General features: G+C 41.3%; 4 protein-coding genes across 6 annotated transcripts; 2 read left to right on the top strand and 2 right to left on the bottom strand.

The window, feature by feature from the left end:
* Window positions 1-113: 113 nt before the first annotated feature.
* Window positions 114-2360, bottom strand: LOC103995833 (uncharacterized). Of its 3 annotated transcripts, XM_009416542.3 has the most exons (5): window positions 1652-2360; window positions 694-789; window positions 544-611; window positions 356-462; window positions 114-229 (listed from the first exon to the last, which is right to left on the bottom strand). In XM_009416542.3, exons 1-5 carry the CDS (start codon window positions 2333-2335, stop codon window positions 204-206), a joined length of 981 nt encoding a protein of 326 aa, XP_009414817.1. In that variant the 5' UTR covers window positions 2336-2360; the 3' UTR covers window positions 114-203. The 3 variants fall into 3 exon arrangements, with proteins under 3 accessions (XP_009414817.1, XP_064936868.1, XP_009414818.2); XM_065080796.1 differs by having other exon boundaries at window positions 114-462; XM_009416543.3 differs by lacking the exon at window positions 114-229 and having other exon boundaries at window positions 544-627.
* On the top strand, window positions 2184-7248 carry LOC103996451 (pentatricopeptide repeat-containing protein At5g65570). Its single transcript, XM_065080795.1, has 4 exons — window positions 2184-2323; window positions 2696-2814; window positions 3699-6172; window positions 6533-7248. The coding sequence occupies exon 3, from the start codon at window positions 3767-3769 to the stop codon at window positions 5864-5866; it is 2100 nt and encodes a 699-aa protein (XP_064936867.1). The 5' UTR covers window positions 2184-2323; window positions 2696-2814; window positions 3699-3766; the 3' UTR covers window positions 5867-6172; window positions 6533-7248.
* Window positions 7249-8874: 1626 nt separating this feature from the next.
* On the bottom strand, window positions 8875-9610 carry LOC135588596 (large ribosomal subunit protein uL15x-like). The gene has a single exon (XM_065080794.1). The coding sequence runs from the start codon at window positions 9534-9536 to the stop codon at window positions 9090-9092; it is 447 nt and encodes a 148-aa protein (XP_064936866.1). The 5' UTR covers window positions 9537-9610; the 3' UTR covers window positions 8875-9089.
* Window positions 9611-12949: 3339 nt separating this feature from the next.
* Window positions 12950-17286, top strand: LOC135588595 (guanine nucleotide-binding protein subunit gamma 4-like). Its single transcript, XM_065080793.1, has 5 exons — window positions 12950-13280; window positions 14821-14873; window positions 15129-15173; window positions 15250-15294; window positions 16825-17286. Exons 1-5 carry the CDS (start codon window positions 13146-13148, stop codon window positions 17093-17095), a joined length of 549 nt encoding a protein of 182 aa, XP_064936865.1. The 5' UTR covers window positions 12950-13145; the 3' UTR covers window positions 17096-17286.
* Window positions 17287-18111: the final 825 nt, after the last annotated feature.

The following is an 18111-nucleotide window of genomic DNA, read 5'->3' as shown; positions in this document are numbered from 1 at the left end:
ATAATAAGCATATAATGGAAGGAATACATGCAAGAGAAGGTTTGTATTTGGGGAGACACGTTTATAACCGGAAGCAACTCAAGAAGATGATGCCATATGGTGCTGCTTGTAGCTTCATCAACCCCAATTCAACACATAATTTCCATTCAAACCCATCTCCCATCTTTGCAAGAAGACTAGCGTAGTATTCCCATACATAACCACTAAAGGGAACTCATGTCTGAATACCCTGCAGCAAATAGCCCGGGGCTTATTTTTCTAAACAGAAAAGAATCTAATCTACATCATATCTGGACAGTGAGAGTCGTCAAGCACAACCACCATGTAGTAGTTTACAATGAAGACTTGGGTGCACCTAATAAGAAGCTGAGGACGACCTTGTTGAACCTGCCGGCGTCTTCCATCTGCGGCATGTGACCAGTTTTCTGCACCACCTCCAACCTCGCATTCTCTCCGAAACGCCTGCACAAACTCATTTGGTTCACGGTCATCAACATATCATCATTGACAGAAGCAGGAAAAGAAGGCTTGTTGGCAACTTACTTTTGCATCTCGAACGCCTTATCCACTGGGAATATCTGATCATCCTCTCCCCATATCATCAGAACTTGCTGCGAGGAACAGGGACTGAGAACAAAAGAAGGTTTTTTGGGCTGATGAGCTGATTGCATGCAAAGTAAAGCTGTTTGTTACCTGGGGAAGAGGAGTAAGTTGGAACTGGTCTTTGTTGGCGAGGGAGATGCCCTTGACGAGTTCTAGCTTTTCCTCCAGCTTATCGCTGAACAGATTCTGCACACAGACAGACATGCATATTTACTTTGGTAAGCTTTTTGGCATAATTTGTGTTTCCTTTTACCCCAAACAAGTAAAAAACAAATGTGAGTAGAAAGTGCTTGCTAAATTAAACAAAAAATAAGAGTAGGAACATTACAAAGATTCTATTACATCTTCATTACGGAAAATAATAGTCAAGATCAGAGTTTACATTTACTCTTTGTAAGATTTAAGATTCTTCACATATACACATCCCTTAATATTCATCCAAAAATCTCAAGTTACATAATGACTAGCAGGTTTTAAAGAGGTACTACTGACATCTCTGATCTAATATTGAAATGTGTGTGTGTGTGCAGGTTCTTGGCCTTTTGTAAGGATGCATATGCTAAACTTAGATTTGTAAGGATGAATGCTAAGATCATGGACTTTGGATGCATATATGGTTTCCTTTGTAATGTGAGAGAACCTCCTATATGTCATCAATACATTGAGATTTGTAGGAGGCTTTGATGTGTGCTGCCACTTTTCTAAGAGAATCAACGCTTTTATCTTCCCATCGACCAATGATCTCTTCGTTGCCCCTCTCTCGGCCGAGGAAGAATGTAGTCCGTTGGTTGGTAGCTGCGGACACCAGCAGCCAACCAACGGTGGGTCCAACCGTTGGACCCACGCTGCCAACCAATGGCGGGTCCAGCAGTGGGACCCACGTTTCTTAGAGCATTTCGTTGATTTCTATGAACATGATTTGGGGACGATCAATGTATCTAATAATCTCATCTTTCTAAGCGAGACTGAACTAATCGATCGATTCTAGGTTTGAGGATGTAAGGGAATAAGATCGAGGGAAGTGGAGAGCGCAAAGATGAACGTTTACCCGAAGCATGTCGCGGAGGATGAACTCCGGCATGAATCGAGGCGGGCGGTGGACGGCGACGCGGACGAGCCTCCTCATATCGGCGGTGGTCCGCGGGAGGAGAAGATCGGCGACGTCTCCACGGCCACCGGCCCGCTCCAGCAGCGCCTTGTCGTCCTCCGGCCCCTTGAGCAAGTCGGAGCTGGCGATCACCACTCGCTCCACCCGGTCCGGCCCCATCGCCCGCGCCACATGGTACGCCACGAACCCCCCGTAGCTGGTCCCCATCACCGAAACCCTCGCCCGGCGCGGCGGCGCGACGCCGAGGGCGTCGAGGAGGCGGGCGAGTGCGGCCGCCTGGAAGGCCTCGGACCGCTGCGGGGACCGGGTGGTGGAGCCGCCGAAGAAGAGAAGGTCCGGCACGATGAGGTCGAAGCGGGCGGCGAGGGGCGCGATCTGGCTGCGCCACTGCCACGTGGCGCGGGGCCCGAATCCATGGATGAGGAGGAGCGGGGGCTTCGGCTGCCTCCTCGATCCGCGGCCGGGGTCGGCTCCCGCGGAGGAGGGAGTGGGGAGGAGGGAGGTCGAGATCCAGCAATGGACGGTGGTGTCGGCGTCGACTGCGACGGTGTGGGAGCGGAGGCCGGCGGCAGTGTAGGCGCGCCGGACAAACACATCCATCAACCACACCAGGCTAAGCCCCATCTCTCTCTCTCTCTCTCTCTCTCTCTCTGCTGCTTCTGCTATTTGGATCCCTCGGGGGGCTTCTTATATTTATAGAGATGGGGAGGGGTGTTTCCATAAACCATAAGACGGGATTTAACATAAAACGAGAGGGGTTATATGAAAAATCTAAGAAGTGAAGGACTGAAAGGAAAAAAAGACTAAAAACATGTTGGATAGTTACATTGGCGGTTGGTTTACGTTAATGGAGACATAGAGATAGATACTCGAGGGAGATAAAAATAATCCAATTTAAGGGAGACATAATGAGTTGTGGTTTCATGTTTCATGTACTTGTTGTTCTTGGAAGAATTCAACTAAAAGACTTGCTTATCCAAACAGTTTGGTCGAGAGTCCTCCAAGATTTCCGTAGAAGGAATTCTCCATGAAAGAATGATCCTGTGCTTGTGGAAGACCCCACCACCCCACCAAACCATTGCCTGCCTCTCTGGTAGGACCAGGTAAACTTCCACTCTGTTTTTTTTCTGTGACATCCGAGCTTCCCTTTTTATTATTTCTCTAAGTTAAATCAATTTTACGCAAGGAAAAAAGTTGTTTGATTGATTCATAAATCTTTCTCTTTCATGAACGCTTTTTATTTGGTTGTTGGTATGAAGTGACTCGTCAACCATCGATCACTTCTTCTTACCTTCATTATCTACCAGTATTTGATCTGATCAATTGGATCCAAAAGAAAAGATTTTGAACCTGATGGAGTGTTTTCATTGTGGGCATGGCGATGGGTGGCTGATCGGATTGATTAACATCGATTTGTGCATGCAAATTAGGTCGATATTTAAAAGCATGCATTAATTCTACTTATTGTGTAAGCAACTTATTGGTAGTCCCACCTACCAATAGTACATGTGATTGATGTTGTCACCTTCTCCGCTACTCCTACCCTCTTTTTTGCTAGTAGTACGTGTGATTTCTCCGGACGGATTCGTTAGGTCGGGATGCAATCTTGTAAGTCACTCCGAACCCAACTCAATGTCAACCATCCGATTTCAATCTTGTAATTTTGATCTGATGTATTATTCACATCTATCCTTGTAGAGTTTAATGCTTTTATTATTTATCAAAAAATTCAGATTGACTATATTCCTGATTATATATAATTAATATTAGTTTATTTTAGTAAATAATAAATATAAAATATACTTATGGGATAAGCAGATAAAGATTTGAGGACTTATGTTGTTAATATAATGTGTTTTGAGGACTTATATGTAAATAGGAAACAGAAACCAATTTTTCTGCCTAATATATGTAAATAAGATTCCACGGAGGAATAATAAATATAAAACATTTTTTCTTCTGTATTTTTTTTACCTACACGTGGAAGCTGACAAGGCGTCAACAACGGGGAGACGGTTTGTAAGGGAGGGAGAGACGGCATTGGAAGGGCCAATAATGAGAGTCCCCAAAACCGCGCTCTCTAGTCTTGTCAGAACCCAACACACGGCGGCGAGAGCCCCCTCGGACGCCTACGCCTCCCTCCTCCGGCGATGCGCCGCCGAGCGGTCCCTCGAGAAGGCCCGCCGGGTCCACCGCCATATGAAGTTGTCTGGCTTCCGTCACCTCAGCCTTGGAAACAAGCTGGTCGGCGTGTACCTCAAATGTGGCGCGATCGAGGACGCCCGGGAGGTGTTCGACGCAATGCCCAAGCCGCATCCTGTCTCCTGGAACGCCATGATATCTTCCTGCGTTCGCTGTAGCAGAAGCCGTGAAGCGGTGGATTTGTATAAACGGATGCTGTGGGTGGGCGTCAGGGCAGACGAGTTCACCTTCTCGAGCGTGCTTAGAGCATTCAGTGAGCTCGGTCTCGTGGCACAAGGCGGTGCAGCTCATGGGTGTCTGGTGATCACCGGTGTAGATGCCACAAATGCCTTTGTTGGTAGTGCCTTGGTAGATATGTATGCAAAGTTCGGCAAACTGAGAGAAGCTCGAGCGATCTATGATAGAGTATGTAGCAAGGACGTTGTCTTGACGACAGCTTTGATTGTAGGCTACACCCAGAATGGAGAGTACAGTGAGGCAATTCAGCTCTTCCGGCAGGTGATGAAGGATGGCTTGAGTCCAAATGACTTCACATTCGCAAGTGTTCTAATAGCATGTGGGAGCATTGGAGACTTGAGGTGGGGGTTATCGATTCATGGTGTCATGGAAAAGTTTGGTTTTAAGCTAGGCTGTTCTTCACAGACATCACTCCTTACCATGTATTCAAGGTGTGGACTGATTGATGACTCCATAAAAGTCTTTGAGAGCATAGCGGATCCAAATACAGTAAGTTGGACAGCTATAATTGGATGCTTGGTATGTAATCACAGAGAAGAGCTTGCTCTTTTGATGCTTCAGAACATGATTAATGATTCAGTTCGGCCTAACGCATTCACTTTGTCCACAGCTCTGAGAGCGTGCTCCGCCCTTGCATTGTTCGAACAAGGGAAGTTGATCCATGCCTTCACTACAAAAATTGGGTTGGATAGCAACAGATTTGTTTGCGCTGCATTGATCGATACATATGGAAAGTGTGGGCGTATTGGAATGGCCAGAATTATTTTTGATGATCTGCCAGGGCTTGATTTAGTTTCTGTGAACTGTATGATCAATGCCTATGCACAAAATGGCCACGGAGTGGAAGCAATTCGAGCGTTTGAGATGATGCAAGTATCGGGTTTGGAACCAAATGATGCGACATTCACCAGTGTTCTTTCTGCTTGTGGTAATGCAGGACTGCTTGAAGAAGGCCATCGAGTGTTCTCCTTCATCATCGACTGCTACAAGCATGGACCATCTAGTGACCATTATGCATGTATGATCGACCTTCTAGGTCGTTCTGGAAAACTGGAAGAGGCTGAAGGGCTGATAACCAAACTTAGGAGTCCAGACAAAGTTCTGTGGAGGTCTTTGCTAAGTGCCTGCAAAATACATGGAAAACTGGATATGGCAAAGAGGGTTGCGAGAAATATACTCGAGCTTGATCCAGGTGACGATGCAACTTACATTCTTTTGTCGAACATTTATGCATCTTTAGGTCAATGGAATGAGGTGATCAATGTGAAATCTGCAATGAGAAGAATGAACCTGAAGAAAGATCCAGCCATGAGTTGGATAGAAGTGGACAGGGAGTTCCATACATTCATGGCGGGAGACAGGGGCCACCTGAAGGCAGAAGAGATCTATAAAGAGTTGGAAGGGCTGATTACAAGGACCAAGGAACTGGGCTATGTTCCGGACACAAGGTATGTCCTACAAGAAATAGAGGAGCTGGAAAAGGAGAGATCCTTGTATTACCACAGTGAGAAGCTGGCTGTGGCCTTTGGGGTCATGAGCAGCAATGACAAGGGAGACATACCAATCACAATATTCAAGAACCTCAGGGTTTGTGGTGACTGTCATTCTTGGATAAAGTTGGTGTCTCAAGTGGTGGGCAAAGAAATCATTGCTCGAGATGCTAAGAGATTCCATCATTTCAAGGATGGGCTGTGTTCATGTAATGACTATTGGTAATCGAAACTGGACTTTGGAGTGAAACATGGTTGAGTTGATTCCTCTCAGCTTATCCTGTTGGATTAACTTAAGAATGTGGTCTGGCCGTGGGGTGTTCAGCGAAACTCATTGCAGCTATTATGACAAGTTGATGGTGCCACTATTGCTGAGGTTATGGTTCCGATGATTTTTTTCTGACCACTGTTACCGAACATTTCACTTCCTCCATAGAAAGAGATTGCTCTGAAACGTGTGCCAGCATCAACTTAGTCAACACAGAAATCAAGATCTTTGCTATGGATGCTGTGAATTTGAAGGTGACTACAGGTAACCATAAAGCAAGTATATAACTTTTATCTTCTTTCTATAATCTGAAACATCATAGACTGAAGGTAAGAGTGTATAAATATAAAAGTATCTACTTCCATACATGTGGAAAGAAAGAAATGAGAATATATTCGATGAGTATAAGAGTTATATGCATCAAGCTATAGTCACAACTAGCTTTTTGTGCTAGAGGGAATGAATACGAAGGGAATCATCTATCCAATCCTATTCCATTCAAATGGTAAAAGCCTCCCTCCAAGAGGGTATATTAGACTTATATTTCTGATGGATCTGTGTCTGGGCGTAAAGGAAGTACGGGTTATGTATTGAGAAATGACACCAGTATTTATGTTTTTACAGGATTATGGGTTCAGAACAGATCGAGCTTACAAAATGAGGCCAAGATAGGAAGGATATACAAAGACACAATTACTCACAGCTAATGGATGAAATATTGACAGAGAGCAAGACTTGGCGTTGGACAATTAAGCATAGATCTTTGGGATGATTGCTTGCTTGTACATGTCGAGGACAGACTCTCAGGATGCTCACTTGTTTATGTTATCGAGTGTAAATTGTCCAGCACTACATGGAAATTACGAGGAGATGGATCATTTACATGTACACGAGACTGCAAGAAAGAAAGCTATAGGGAGATCGACCAGTTGCAGAAGCTCCCCTAATCTGCAAATCGCAACGATACCAATTAGTAGCATCCGCAGCGATCGCGTGAAACCAAACCTATCTCTGCTCTTCAACGACGACGACGACAACAAAAAGAGAGAGAAGGTTGCTTTGTTGGCCTGGAGATGCCAGCCTCATGGCATCCAATATTTGCCAAAAATGTGGGATGTGCAAAACCAGAAGTTATTGCAGGAATCGACAGAATTAGAACACCAGGCGAGTAACCCAAGCCATCAACATGCCACGATGACCCAATCACCGCATGAATCTGTTTGGGGTGGGTTGACTGTCGAGTGGCTATCACAACTCTTATATGTTTCCAACTTGAAATCAGCAGTGAAAGAGAATTACCAATAAGCAACCTGAGAACTGCTACCATATTCCCAAGCAAATTTTGAGCAAGAACCTAAATAGTCCATAAGCCACAAAATGCAGCATGCTTGAGTTGATATAATCACATAAACTGTCTAACCTTAGCAAAATGAGTGACGGGTATCAAAGATTTCACAAAACAATAAGCAACTGGAATCAATTTATAAAAATGTTGCCTTATTCCCAGGGAAGTTTTGAGTAGGAACCAAAATAGACCATAATCCACAAAAGACTGCGTAATTTGGTATGATCACATAAATTGGTTAACCTTGCAAAATGAGTGATAGGTATCAAAGATTTTAGAGCTAATAACATGTTATCCCATTCAATTAGTTATCTTTAGCCTTTCGATCCCTACACTATAAAATATTACATTGACATCCCTATAATTACGAAAGTGAAATATCTAGATTCATTCATCTGAACATCATCGATTTTATCAACGAAAATACAAAAACAAAAAATAAAAAGATAATTTAAATATTTCAGTTGGTGGTGACAAACGACGTAGCTGGGAGGTCACGAGTAACTATTGTGGATGAGAGCGACGAGAGATGAGGATTGCTCTGCATCTGCGTCGACGCTTTACATAATTGCCGAGTAACCCTTTTATCGCTTTGCATCTACGTTGGTGTCAATGCAGTTGCCAAACAACAAAAGGACCGCCGATGCAGATGTCGCACGACAACTACGTCAACACTAACAAAGATCAAAGCGACAACGCTGGACAACTACGTCAACGACAACACAGATGCAAAGCAACGAAAGGGTTGCTGGACAACTATGTTGGCATTGACATAGATGCAAAGCGACCCTCACCTCTCACCACCGCTCTTCTCATCCACAACAACCACTCACGACCCCCAACGATGCTTTCGTCCGTCACCACCAACATCGTCCACGACCACCAACTGAAATAATAAAATTATCTTTTTGTCTTTTGTTTTCGTATATCCATTGGTAAAACTGTCGATGTTAGAAAAAATGGATCTAAATATATCACTTTCGTAACTATAAGGATGCCAATATAATTTTTTTAAGTGTAAGATCCAAAATGCTAAAGATAACTAACTACATGAGATAATATGTAATTAACCCAAGATTTTACAAGCAAATATAATCTCTAATATGGTCCTTGATGATTTCTTTCTATGGACTCAACATATCGACTTGAGCTAAGAACACAAGTATTCCACCATATGAACTCTACCAAGCCGTTAGAATGGGACTGGATTCCCAATATTTTAAGTCCTGAAAATATGCAGAGTATCAAAACCGATTCATATCCACATCAGGAAGCACACCTGCAGCTAACGTAATCAGTTTTTCCAATTAACTTGTGCTTCATGTGTCATAGATTGGACAACCATGAGATGAACAGTTTCATCAGGTAAAAAGAGTCTCATCTTCATAGTCTATACAGAAGCTACACATCAAGTCTAATCATTTGCATTCATATAAACGACAATAATTTTACAAAACAAAGACAATAGGCTCATCAACAAAAAAGAACGAACATAAATATTTCTTCATGATACCACATATAAGAGGAAGAATAGCCTGATATTGTCCATTTTATTATGGAGTCCCATGTTTGCCTACTAAATTGTACTAATTTTATATTCATTCACGGAGGCCAATAACTATGAGATCAAAATAAGAATTTTCAATCAAACATGGCATTACTAACTGCATTTGTCTAAATTGCAGATATTCTCAAGACAATAATTCAAGTCCAAGCAACAACATCAAAGTCAAAAGATCAAACAGATTGGGCTCAAAATAAACATTGCAGATTCCTATTGATGAGTTCAAGCAGATTCAAAAAGGAAAGCTCTTTGGTATAAAAAGAGACCGTCGATCAAGCGGTGAGCACGACAGCGCCACCGGCTGCCTTAATCTTCTTCTCGGCGATCTTCGAAATGAGCTTGGCCTTCACGACGACGGGGCGGTCCGGCGGCAGCATCCCCTTGCCGAGCACCTTGAAGTACCCGAACTGGGTTACGTCAATCAAGGGGGCGGCGGTGCCGTCCTTGGCAGCGGATTCCTTGACGGCGTCGGGGACGAGGGACCAGAGGCGGTCGACGTTGACGGCGGGGCAGTGGAACTTGTTGCGGAGGCGGTGGAAGTAGCGCATACCTACCTTTCCAAAGTAACCGGGGTGGTACTTGTCGAAGAGGATGCGGTGGTGGTGCATGCCACCAGCGTTACCGCGACCACCCGGGTGTTTCCGATGCTTACCGATGCGCCCATGGCCGGCGCTCACGTGCCCTCGCTTCTTCCGGTTCTTCCTGAAGCGCGTCGTCATCGCCGCCGCCCCTCTCCTCCACTCTCCGCCGCTCCTTAGGGTTTGGGTTTTGAAGAGCGAAATGGAAATAAAAACCACGAGAGAGTAACTATTTATACCGATGTAGAATGCCTATTGGCCGTCCGATCGAAAGAGAAATGGCACAAGATTCAAAGCAACGTTCCGTGGGCTTAATGCGCTATGGGCTGCAATAATAGTCCGTCTCGACCCAATAAGAACTACACTCGACGATCGTAATACTACGTGAGAGTCTATAAAGGGTTTCTGATTTAGATTATGCTACAAATTTTAGTTCCAAGAAAGCATGTAAGAAGATATTATTCAATTATTCTTAGTCATGTTTCTTATATCAATAAGAAGAATAATTTTTCTGACTACCCTCAAAAATACAAGTACCCACCCATCACTAATTAACTTGATATGGCTAGGCGTGATAGTTAATTATAATTCAACATATAAAAATTAGTCAAATCGTAAGTGGCTAATTAAAACTCAACATGATAGTTTGATTTATTTTGATAGGTTGGTTAGTCAATAATAATATCGTGTCATATATATACATACACATATACATAATCGAAGATATTTATTATTGAGAAAGGATACGGAGAAGGATAAGGGAGGAAATATATGACGTGAGAGATTCCTCTCAAGTGAAAAAGAAGATAAAATTTTAATATTGTAACAATTATTGATGTCTGAAATAAAAATAAGAAAAGACAATATAACCATAAAGGATGATTTAAAATAAATAAATAAATAATAGTAAAGACCATAAAAATAAACAAAAAGGATATAAAGAGTAGGAGAAGCTATAATAGAGTTTCCCAATAATAGAAGATGATAATGATGAACACAGGGATGACAAAGAAAGAACAAAGAAATTATTTTAGGACCAGCTAATATGTTATCATTGGTGATGGCAATAATAGATGTGATAATCTTAGTATTATAAGGAGGAAATGAGAAATAATAATGAGTTATTTTAGTGATGTACTATGAAAGATTGAAAAAAAAAATAGAACAAAGAGGTATTAGGAGAAAAATATGGAAAAGGGGAAAAATTATTAGTCTATACTAACATTTTCCTGTCAATTTTGAAATCATAAATAAAAATAAAAAAGAAAAGTAGTGTGTGTATATATATATATATATATATATATATAGTAGGAAATAGTGAGTTCATTTGAAAAATGATGTATCAGAAATTGAAGTTTGAGGAGATTATCCTAAAAAAATGACACAAAGTAATTTCTACCATTAAAAAAAAGGAAATATTTTCCTGAATGCAGATGGGTCAAGCATTCATTGTCTCTTGTCAATAATAATTCCTGTTGGACCACTTTGAACATCTTTCTAGCTTGTACTTGAATCAACTTTATCCACATTATTGAATGCTTGCCCAAACTTTGCCCCCCATGTCCATTGTCAGATGCCACTGTGCCTGAGCCCAATGCATAAAAGTTCCACACAAAGGCCAAAGAGGAAAAATGATACAGGCTGATGGCAAGCAACTGCAATCAATCTTTCCCCCACCTTCATTAGACTTAGATTTCTTGTGCTCAAAACAGCTGCCTTCCCCACCTCAATAAAAGAGAATTATCACACCAACATGATTGCTTAGATTGCTCCATAAATCCATGCATGCTTGTTTATTTCAAATGATCACTTTAGAGGAATGCCACATTTCCACCAATGTAGATGCTAATGTCAAGCTATTGGACCCAAGATGAGTGGTCACAAATCTTCATAATGTTATGTTCTCCAATAGTTAGACCAAATTGTTTTAATCTAGGCAGCATTAGATTAGTTTAGTGAAGCAATTACTAGGTTTGTTTATTAATCTTGCTACACTTGAGTTAGGCAGGTGTAGGCAGAGCAGTCAATGTTTACTTTGTTCTGCAGCATCTTTTTGACCCTTCTAAACTCACATTTGAATGTAGTGCACTTGACATAATATAAGTTTTAGATATGAAATTAACAATCCATCTCCTTTCAGACAGGTGAGAAGTGATGCCCATCTGCTGTCCCAAATGCACTCATTTCTTTTGTATCTCTATCTGTCATGATTAAGTAGATGTCCCAGGATGCTCTGTTTCCAAGCTTACCATGTTGATGATTACAAGTCAGATGCTTACAACTCCAATAATGGATTGGAATGAGACTGCATGCAATGCTGCAGGCAGCTGATTGAGTAGCTGCCTACATCTGTTCCTAGCTTACCATGTTAATTACAGGTTAGATGATGGCTGGCCACCATTGCTGTTAACTCCAAAAGTGGAGAAGAATGAGATTGCTTGCAGCGCTTGAAGCAGAGGCAGCTTTAATGGCTTCTTGGATTTTTCTGCAGAACCGCTTGTTGCAGTGATGAGCTAGTTTGGAAAGCTGCTGCTCTCAAATGCCCTCAGTGTGTCCATGGATAGACCCCAACTTCTCTCCATGCCTTGTCCTCTTGCAGCTGCAAAGTCCATCTGCTACCAACCTCTGTCATTTGACTCGAATCGGAGCTCATGAACATATCATACATCTACAGGCCATCTCCTGTGATCACAAGTAGCACATGAATTGGCCATTTTATTTTCGACAATAATCAATCTTATCCCACCATAATCTTAGCAATTGTGTAAGCATAAAAATAATTCACAGGCTTGAGCCACTTGATCCATATTTAATACTGGCAGCCCCCATTTAAACCCAACCATGAGCTGTTTTCATTTGACTGCTATAAAGAATTAAAGGACGGATTAAAATATATATATATATATATATATATATATATATATTTAATACATGAGACTCCTGTTAATATGAAATTTAAAAAGGATCAATATATATAATTTTATATTTAAATATTTAAAAATAGGTGTATTTGAAATATTATATATTTTTATAATTTTTATTTTGATTATAATATCAAGATTTACTCATAATTATCATCCACCTCTCTCTCTCTATATATATATTATATATTTAATATAATATATACGTACGTCAAAAAGAAGGAGAGTTACAATCTCCAGGTCTGCAGTGGCAGCTGCAGAGTGTTGCATATCCCGGAGCAACAGCCCTGATCGCGCCTACGTGGATGTCACGTGCGGTCTGCCGTACGTTGGCTCGCTCCCCCACCCCCACTGGCGCTGCCTAACCTACAATTCGGATTCGGATCAGATCCATCTAGGATCCAAATACGTGTGATCCGTGATGGAGATGCAATTGACTAGATTTTGATTCGGTAACTTCTAAGGATCCGTAATGAAGATCCATTGGATATTGGGTTATCGGATTTATTCCCTGACGCCCCCCGTTATATATGCTGCGATAAATGGATGTTACGGGATTCGTGGTGTTATGTCGTGATAACGGACCGTGAGGATCATTGGCGACCGTTTTATGTGCTCCTTATAACGACTGTGAACGGCGGTGGAGGCGGTGTCCATATCCCTCGATCCGGTTACTTGCTTTCCTCCGCCGTTCCTCCGCATTTAAACGTGACGGCTCGCTCCTCCATCCCTTATTGTTATTGTCGTATAGCTAAAGGCGACGCTTCTTCTTCCTTCATCGCCTATCGGTAGATTGTTATAGTGCTTCTGTTACGCTCGCACGAGACTGATGGCGGCAGAGGAGGGGTCCGGTGCACCGCCGAGCCCGCGGCCTCGGTCGCCGCCCCGGTATCCTGACCTCTGCGGGCGCCACCGGTTGCAGGCGGAGGTCCAGCTGCTGAGCCGAGAGATCAGCTTTCTCGAGGTAATTTTTTGTTGTTGCTGCTGCTGCTGCTGATGGTTTTTTTTTTTTTTTGGCTCCTGAAGGGTTTTCTTTGGTCTTTTGATTCCATTTAATGCCTGTGAAGATGTTGGCTTTGTCATGTGGTCCTGAGAGTGAGTTCTTAGATGGGACAACACAGTCATAGTTGAATCCTTTTCATCAGTGTGTGGGGGATGCACGTGCAGCACAGTGGGAGCGTGGAAGTCGATAACAATGTCAGATTTTTCCCCCCCTTTTCACTCTTTTTTTTCGTGTTGAACAATAGATACTGGTCAAGCTGAGGTTTTGCATTTTGAGATGAACCAAAAAGATCTGATGATCGGTAATATCTCGTTGTTATTGGTGAAATGTATGAGAATATTGTTTATGCGAACTTGAGTTGCAACATTGCACAAAGAACAAAGTGAGTAGACAAAAGTAAGGGAAGCGCCCTGTTTGTAAGTACATTGTTCAAGAGTTCTTTCTCAGTAGACAAGAAAAACTATGGAACCCCAGTTACTGCAGGATCTGCTGGTACTTGCCAAAACAAAAAGTGTGGCGGAAGATCACCCTTCTCTGTGTTGGTTATCTCTCTGTGGGAAAATTTAGTGCACTGAAATAAATCTTTTTGAAAAAAGTTCTAATTTACTCTATTTTCTCTTGATATAGTAGCTTTCTTGAATATCTCTAATATAAAAAGTATAGGGGTTTTTCTATGTGCAAATTTTGCAGCTTTTTTCTAGATGTCTTCGTTTTTCTTTTGTTTATATGCAAGGGTTTTAGGACCCTAAAATTTGTTGGTTTCTTTTCTTTTTTGTTTTGTGTGTGTGTGTGTTGGGGGGTGGTGGTGGGGAGCATCCCTAATCCATCATGCTCCCCATCCAGCATGATGTATTTGTTGGTTCATCGTTTCTCAAAATTACATTTTTCTTGTCTTGTGAGGAACGGATAGATGCATTTATCATTGGCCAATTGTTACAGATACATAATGCTGAACAGTGTCAAGAACATTTGCAGTGGGGAGCATCCCTAATCCATCGAGTTCATAGAAGAAATAGCAGACCTTGCATGTAGATGAGCAGGATAGTTTCCTCTTAGCAGAACATGAAACACCAGCATCCTCAAACTTCTCCCTCGATATGCTTGTATCCATAGAAGCTGGCCAGCAAATGTGCACATAAATCTTCCACTTGATATGTCTGTAACGTAAAAACTATCAAACTACATCTTGTAAAAGAATAAAAACTGCTGTGGTTATTCAGCAGTATAATTCTGTTGTTTGTGCTCTCCATAGTCCATAACTTGACACCAATACGTGTTCTTTCTCTTCTTTCTTTTACAATCAATTTTTCCCGCGAAAAAAGAGGACACATGATTGTTGTTATGAACTTCTCGGAGTAATGACTGTAGATGTAATTTCTTTATTTTTCCTGTCACTCAGGTTTTCGTATGCAGATATGTTCTCTATGATGCCTTTTTTTATCAGAAGTTCTTGAATATATGTATATATTTTGAGAAACTAATTACATCTTTATTTAAGTAGGAGGAGTTACAGTCAGTTGAAGGACTCCAACCAGTCTCTGCATGCTGCAAAGAGTACGTTAGACTCAGTTATTGTTTTTCTTCTTTTGCAATCACAATGATCGATGGTTGAGATGGAAAACACGTAATAGTGATGTTATTTGATATTATAACAATGTCCCAAATCATTTGAGGCATATTTTCTCTGGCCATCAACTGCATTTACCAGTTCTTATGGAGCCTACCATGAGTTAATAAAGACCAAATTCTTTTTTATTTTGTTACCTTTAATATCAGCAGAGCAAATAATTGCTATCATGATATTGGCAGAATTGATGACTATGTAGGGGCAAATCCAGATCCCTTAATCCCAATGTATGGCACTATAAACTCACTCTTTATATTGGACTTTCCTTTTAACATCGTACTTACAACATTCTCCGTAAATCAGATTTAAGAAGAGAAACAAACACCGCTGCATTTGGAGGTGGCTTCGGTAATTTCCAATTCTTTTAAATCTGCAATTTCTTTTTTGGTGAAATGAGTTCCAAAGTTTAAGTGTCTTATTTATTAGCTTTTCATGCATACAATATTTTTTTCCATATTGACCGTATGGATAAGCAACTATAAATTTTAGGACTACCAGAGAAGAGCTTATTCATGTTATTTAATCCTTTTTTTGAGTTTTTATAAGAAGGTCACTTGACAAATTTTCATACTGACCAATTGTTAATTAACATGGATAATAACTATTGTTCTGTGTTTAATTATATAGTAAAAAATCTTGCTGCTCATTATTCTTGTTGTAGGTACTTCTTTATGTGTCATGTGCTTGTCTTATCCCAGTAGCTTTAAAGCTTAGGTTGTAGAACCAACTCTTTTAAAAACCACGTTGTGTGGTAATTGGTGTTAGATTGTGTATGTGTATTGGATAAAGAGCACTATCATCATAACTTAGGTACTGTTCTTGAAGATATCATCATAGTTTGTGTATCATGGCAATAAATGTTTATCAATTTGCCAAAATATTTGTTGCTAAACATCATTCATATCATCCTTGTTCACAAAAAGGAACTGAAAATCTTGGAGGAGGGGAAGATCCATCTCCTCTTAGAATGCAGTAGTATATGTAAGCATGAGGGATCTAAGTTCTGTCCGAGTTCAGAACAATGGGTTTGGTGGACATGTGAACAAAGGAAGAGAAAAAATGCACCAAAACAAATGCTTTTAATTATTTACAGTATATAAGCATGACGGATGCGGAACTGCCTGGTGCCTAAGAACAAACCAATTGATATATCCCACATTGATAGTTAAAAAAAGAAGTGAAATCTTGGAGGAGGAAAAGATCCATCTCCTCTTGGAATGCAGTGGTAAATGTAAGCATGGCGGATCTATGTTCTGCCCAAGACCAGAACAATGGATTTTGGTGGACATGTGAACAGAGGAAGAGAAAAAAATGCACCAAATCAAATGCCTTTAATTATTTAATCTATATAATAGAACAATGGAGTTGAGGTACGTGAAACTGGCTGGAGCCTAAGAACAAACTAATTGTTATATGTCGCCTTGGTCATGTGCAAACATGATGGTAAGTGAACTTTACAAAATCCTATGTTGATTTCTTTTAGATTTGTCTTGCATCAGTGTTTGAACATGGTTGAGGCAAGCAAAGAAGCAATATCTTCTTATACAGATAAAAACTGAACTTAATAATTTGCTGTTTCATTCTTCAATTTACTTCTAAGAATGAATTTTGCTATGAGGTCAATATCTGCTTTCTTCTAGCATCCTTTATAACACACACACAGATAGAGATATACACACACACACACACACACCTTTGTCATATTAGTGATCCTCATACTAACTATAGTTGTTACTCGTAGCAAGCTTAAGTAATAACATCGAGTAAATTTGCTTTTCATATTGCTAGCCATTTAGTACATGCACCGAGAACTTGGTCTTTCCAAGTTTCTGTTTCGTATTGCTGAGATCTTAACATAGGGTGTTCATTTGTGAGCAGAGCAATGGTTTGCTGCAACCCAACAAGGACTTGCTGCTCAGGTGATCAGTCGTGCCGGCGGAAAAGACCAAGTTGCACCTGTAAACAGAATTGGTCCTGCCCCTCATGTTGTGCATGCACACAAAGAAATTGCTGCAAGGTTCCCTGCTCCAGATTACAGTGTGCCGTCCCAACTCTCTCGTGTCCTGGATATTCCTGTGGATGTGTTTGCTCTTGCTCCTTTGGAAGAAAAGTGTGCCTTTGCCCCAGATGTTTGTGTTGTATCAGCTGATGAATATGTGAATAGATTAATTTGATGCTCTTCTCTCAAGATTTCTTTTACATGGGTGTTTTTTCGCCTTTTTGGAATATTAATAATTGTTGTCATCACAGAATGATGGTGTAGTAGCCACTGTCATTCCCATAACAAAAAGTACTGAGTTCATTTTGTTGCCAGATTCACATGATAGTTTCATAACTTGTTTGGACCCAATGCTTATTTTAGAATTACTTTGTAATTCTATTTCTACCATTGCTTTAATATTTTCTGTGGTTAATATTTTCGTTATTAAGTTAATTTCTTGATCTTTTTCTTTGTGAATTAGCTAACATTTAAACATAGAGCTGGTATTTTTCTATACCTTCAATTTATCGTACATCTTGTAACTTCCATGATAATTCGATTGGATTCGAATGTGATCTTTTATAGCCAAGCAAGATCCGGATTGAAGAACAATACAATGTCAAGATCAAGCTTAATTTTTATTTACATGAAACAAGTCATCTTGGTGACGGCGATCGATGTAATGAAGGAAGAGGGCATGGCAGGCCTGGTCGCACTGCTCAGCGGCGGCCCCAAGTGGGCTGGCTACATATATAGATAAAGGTGCGATGAATGTGCATGAACGAACCTCGGATGATGTAGACGAGGCGTGGTGCACTGGAAAAGGAGGGCAAGAGAAGGCCTTTTGGTTGTCTCGTACGACGATGTGCAACGTCGACAGATTGGAGCTGCTCATTGAACTGGTCGAAGGTGTCTGTGAAGCCAGCCAGCTTCAGAGGGCACACACGCCAGGTGAGCTCAAGGGTGTTAAGCCTGTTGATTCGGCGTTGGCTGATCACACGACCAAGATGGTGTGCGCTCCTTGCCGGCTGAGGCCAAGTTGGGTTCGAGAGCTGTGGCAGAGGAACAACAACTCGGTGTTTTTGTAGAACCATGAACGAGGAGATGGGTGGTGAAGACGAGTGCAGAATTTGGAGGGTTGTACGGAATTTGGAGTGCAGAACGAGGAGATGCGTGAGTTGGGT

The sequence above is a fragment of the Musa acuminata genome, chromosome BXJ1-8 (genome assembly GCF_036884655.1).
Source record: "Musa acuminata AAA Group cultivar baxijiao chromosome BXJ1-8, Cavendish_Baxijiao_AAA, whole genome shotgun sequence".
NCBI classification, from domain to species: Eukaryota; Viridiplantae; Streptophyta; class Magnoliopsida; order Zingiberales; family Musaceae; genus Musa; species Musa acuminata.
The sequence above is the reverse complement of the archived record's forward strand: the minus strand, read 5'-3'. Positions and strand labels throughout refer to the sequence as shown.

Bases quoted from the DNA above. Each gene is read 5' to 3' on its own strand.
- LOC103996451 (XM_065080795.1), top strand. From the start codon at position 3,767: ATGAGAGTCCCCAAAACCGCGCTCTCTAGTCTTGTCAGAACCCAACAC.
- LOC103995833 (XM_009416542.3), bottom strand. From the start codon at position 2,335: ATGGGGCTTAGCCTGGTGTGGTTGATGGATGTGTTTGTCCGGCGCGCC. The intron at 612-693 runs GTAACAAACAGC...TGTTCCTCGCAG, and splicing joins AACTTACTCCTCTTCCCCAG to CAAGTTCTGATGATATGGGG. The intron at 230-355 runs GTGCACCCAAGT...TATTTGCTGCAG, and splicing joins CGTCCTCAGCTTCTTATTAG to GGTATTCAGACATGAGTTCC.
- LOC135588595 (XM_065080793.1), top strand. From the start codon at position 13,146: ATGGCGGCAGAGGAGGGGTCCGGTGCACCGCCGAGCCCGCGGCCTCGG. The intron at 14,874-15,128 runs GTACGTTAGACT...TGATATTGGCAG, and splicing joins GTCTCTGCATGCTGCAAAGA to AATTGATGACTATGTAGGGG. The intron at 15,295-16,824 runs GTAATTTCCAAT...ATTTGTGAGCAG, and splicing joins TGCATTTGGAGGTGGCTTCG to AGCAATGGTTTGCTGCAACC.
- LOC135588596 (XM_065080794.1), bottom strand. From the start codon at position 9,536: ATGACGACGCGCTTCAGGAAGAACCGGAAGAAGCGAGGGCACGTGAGC.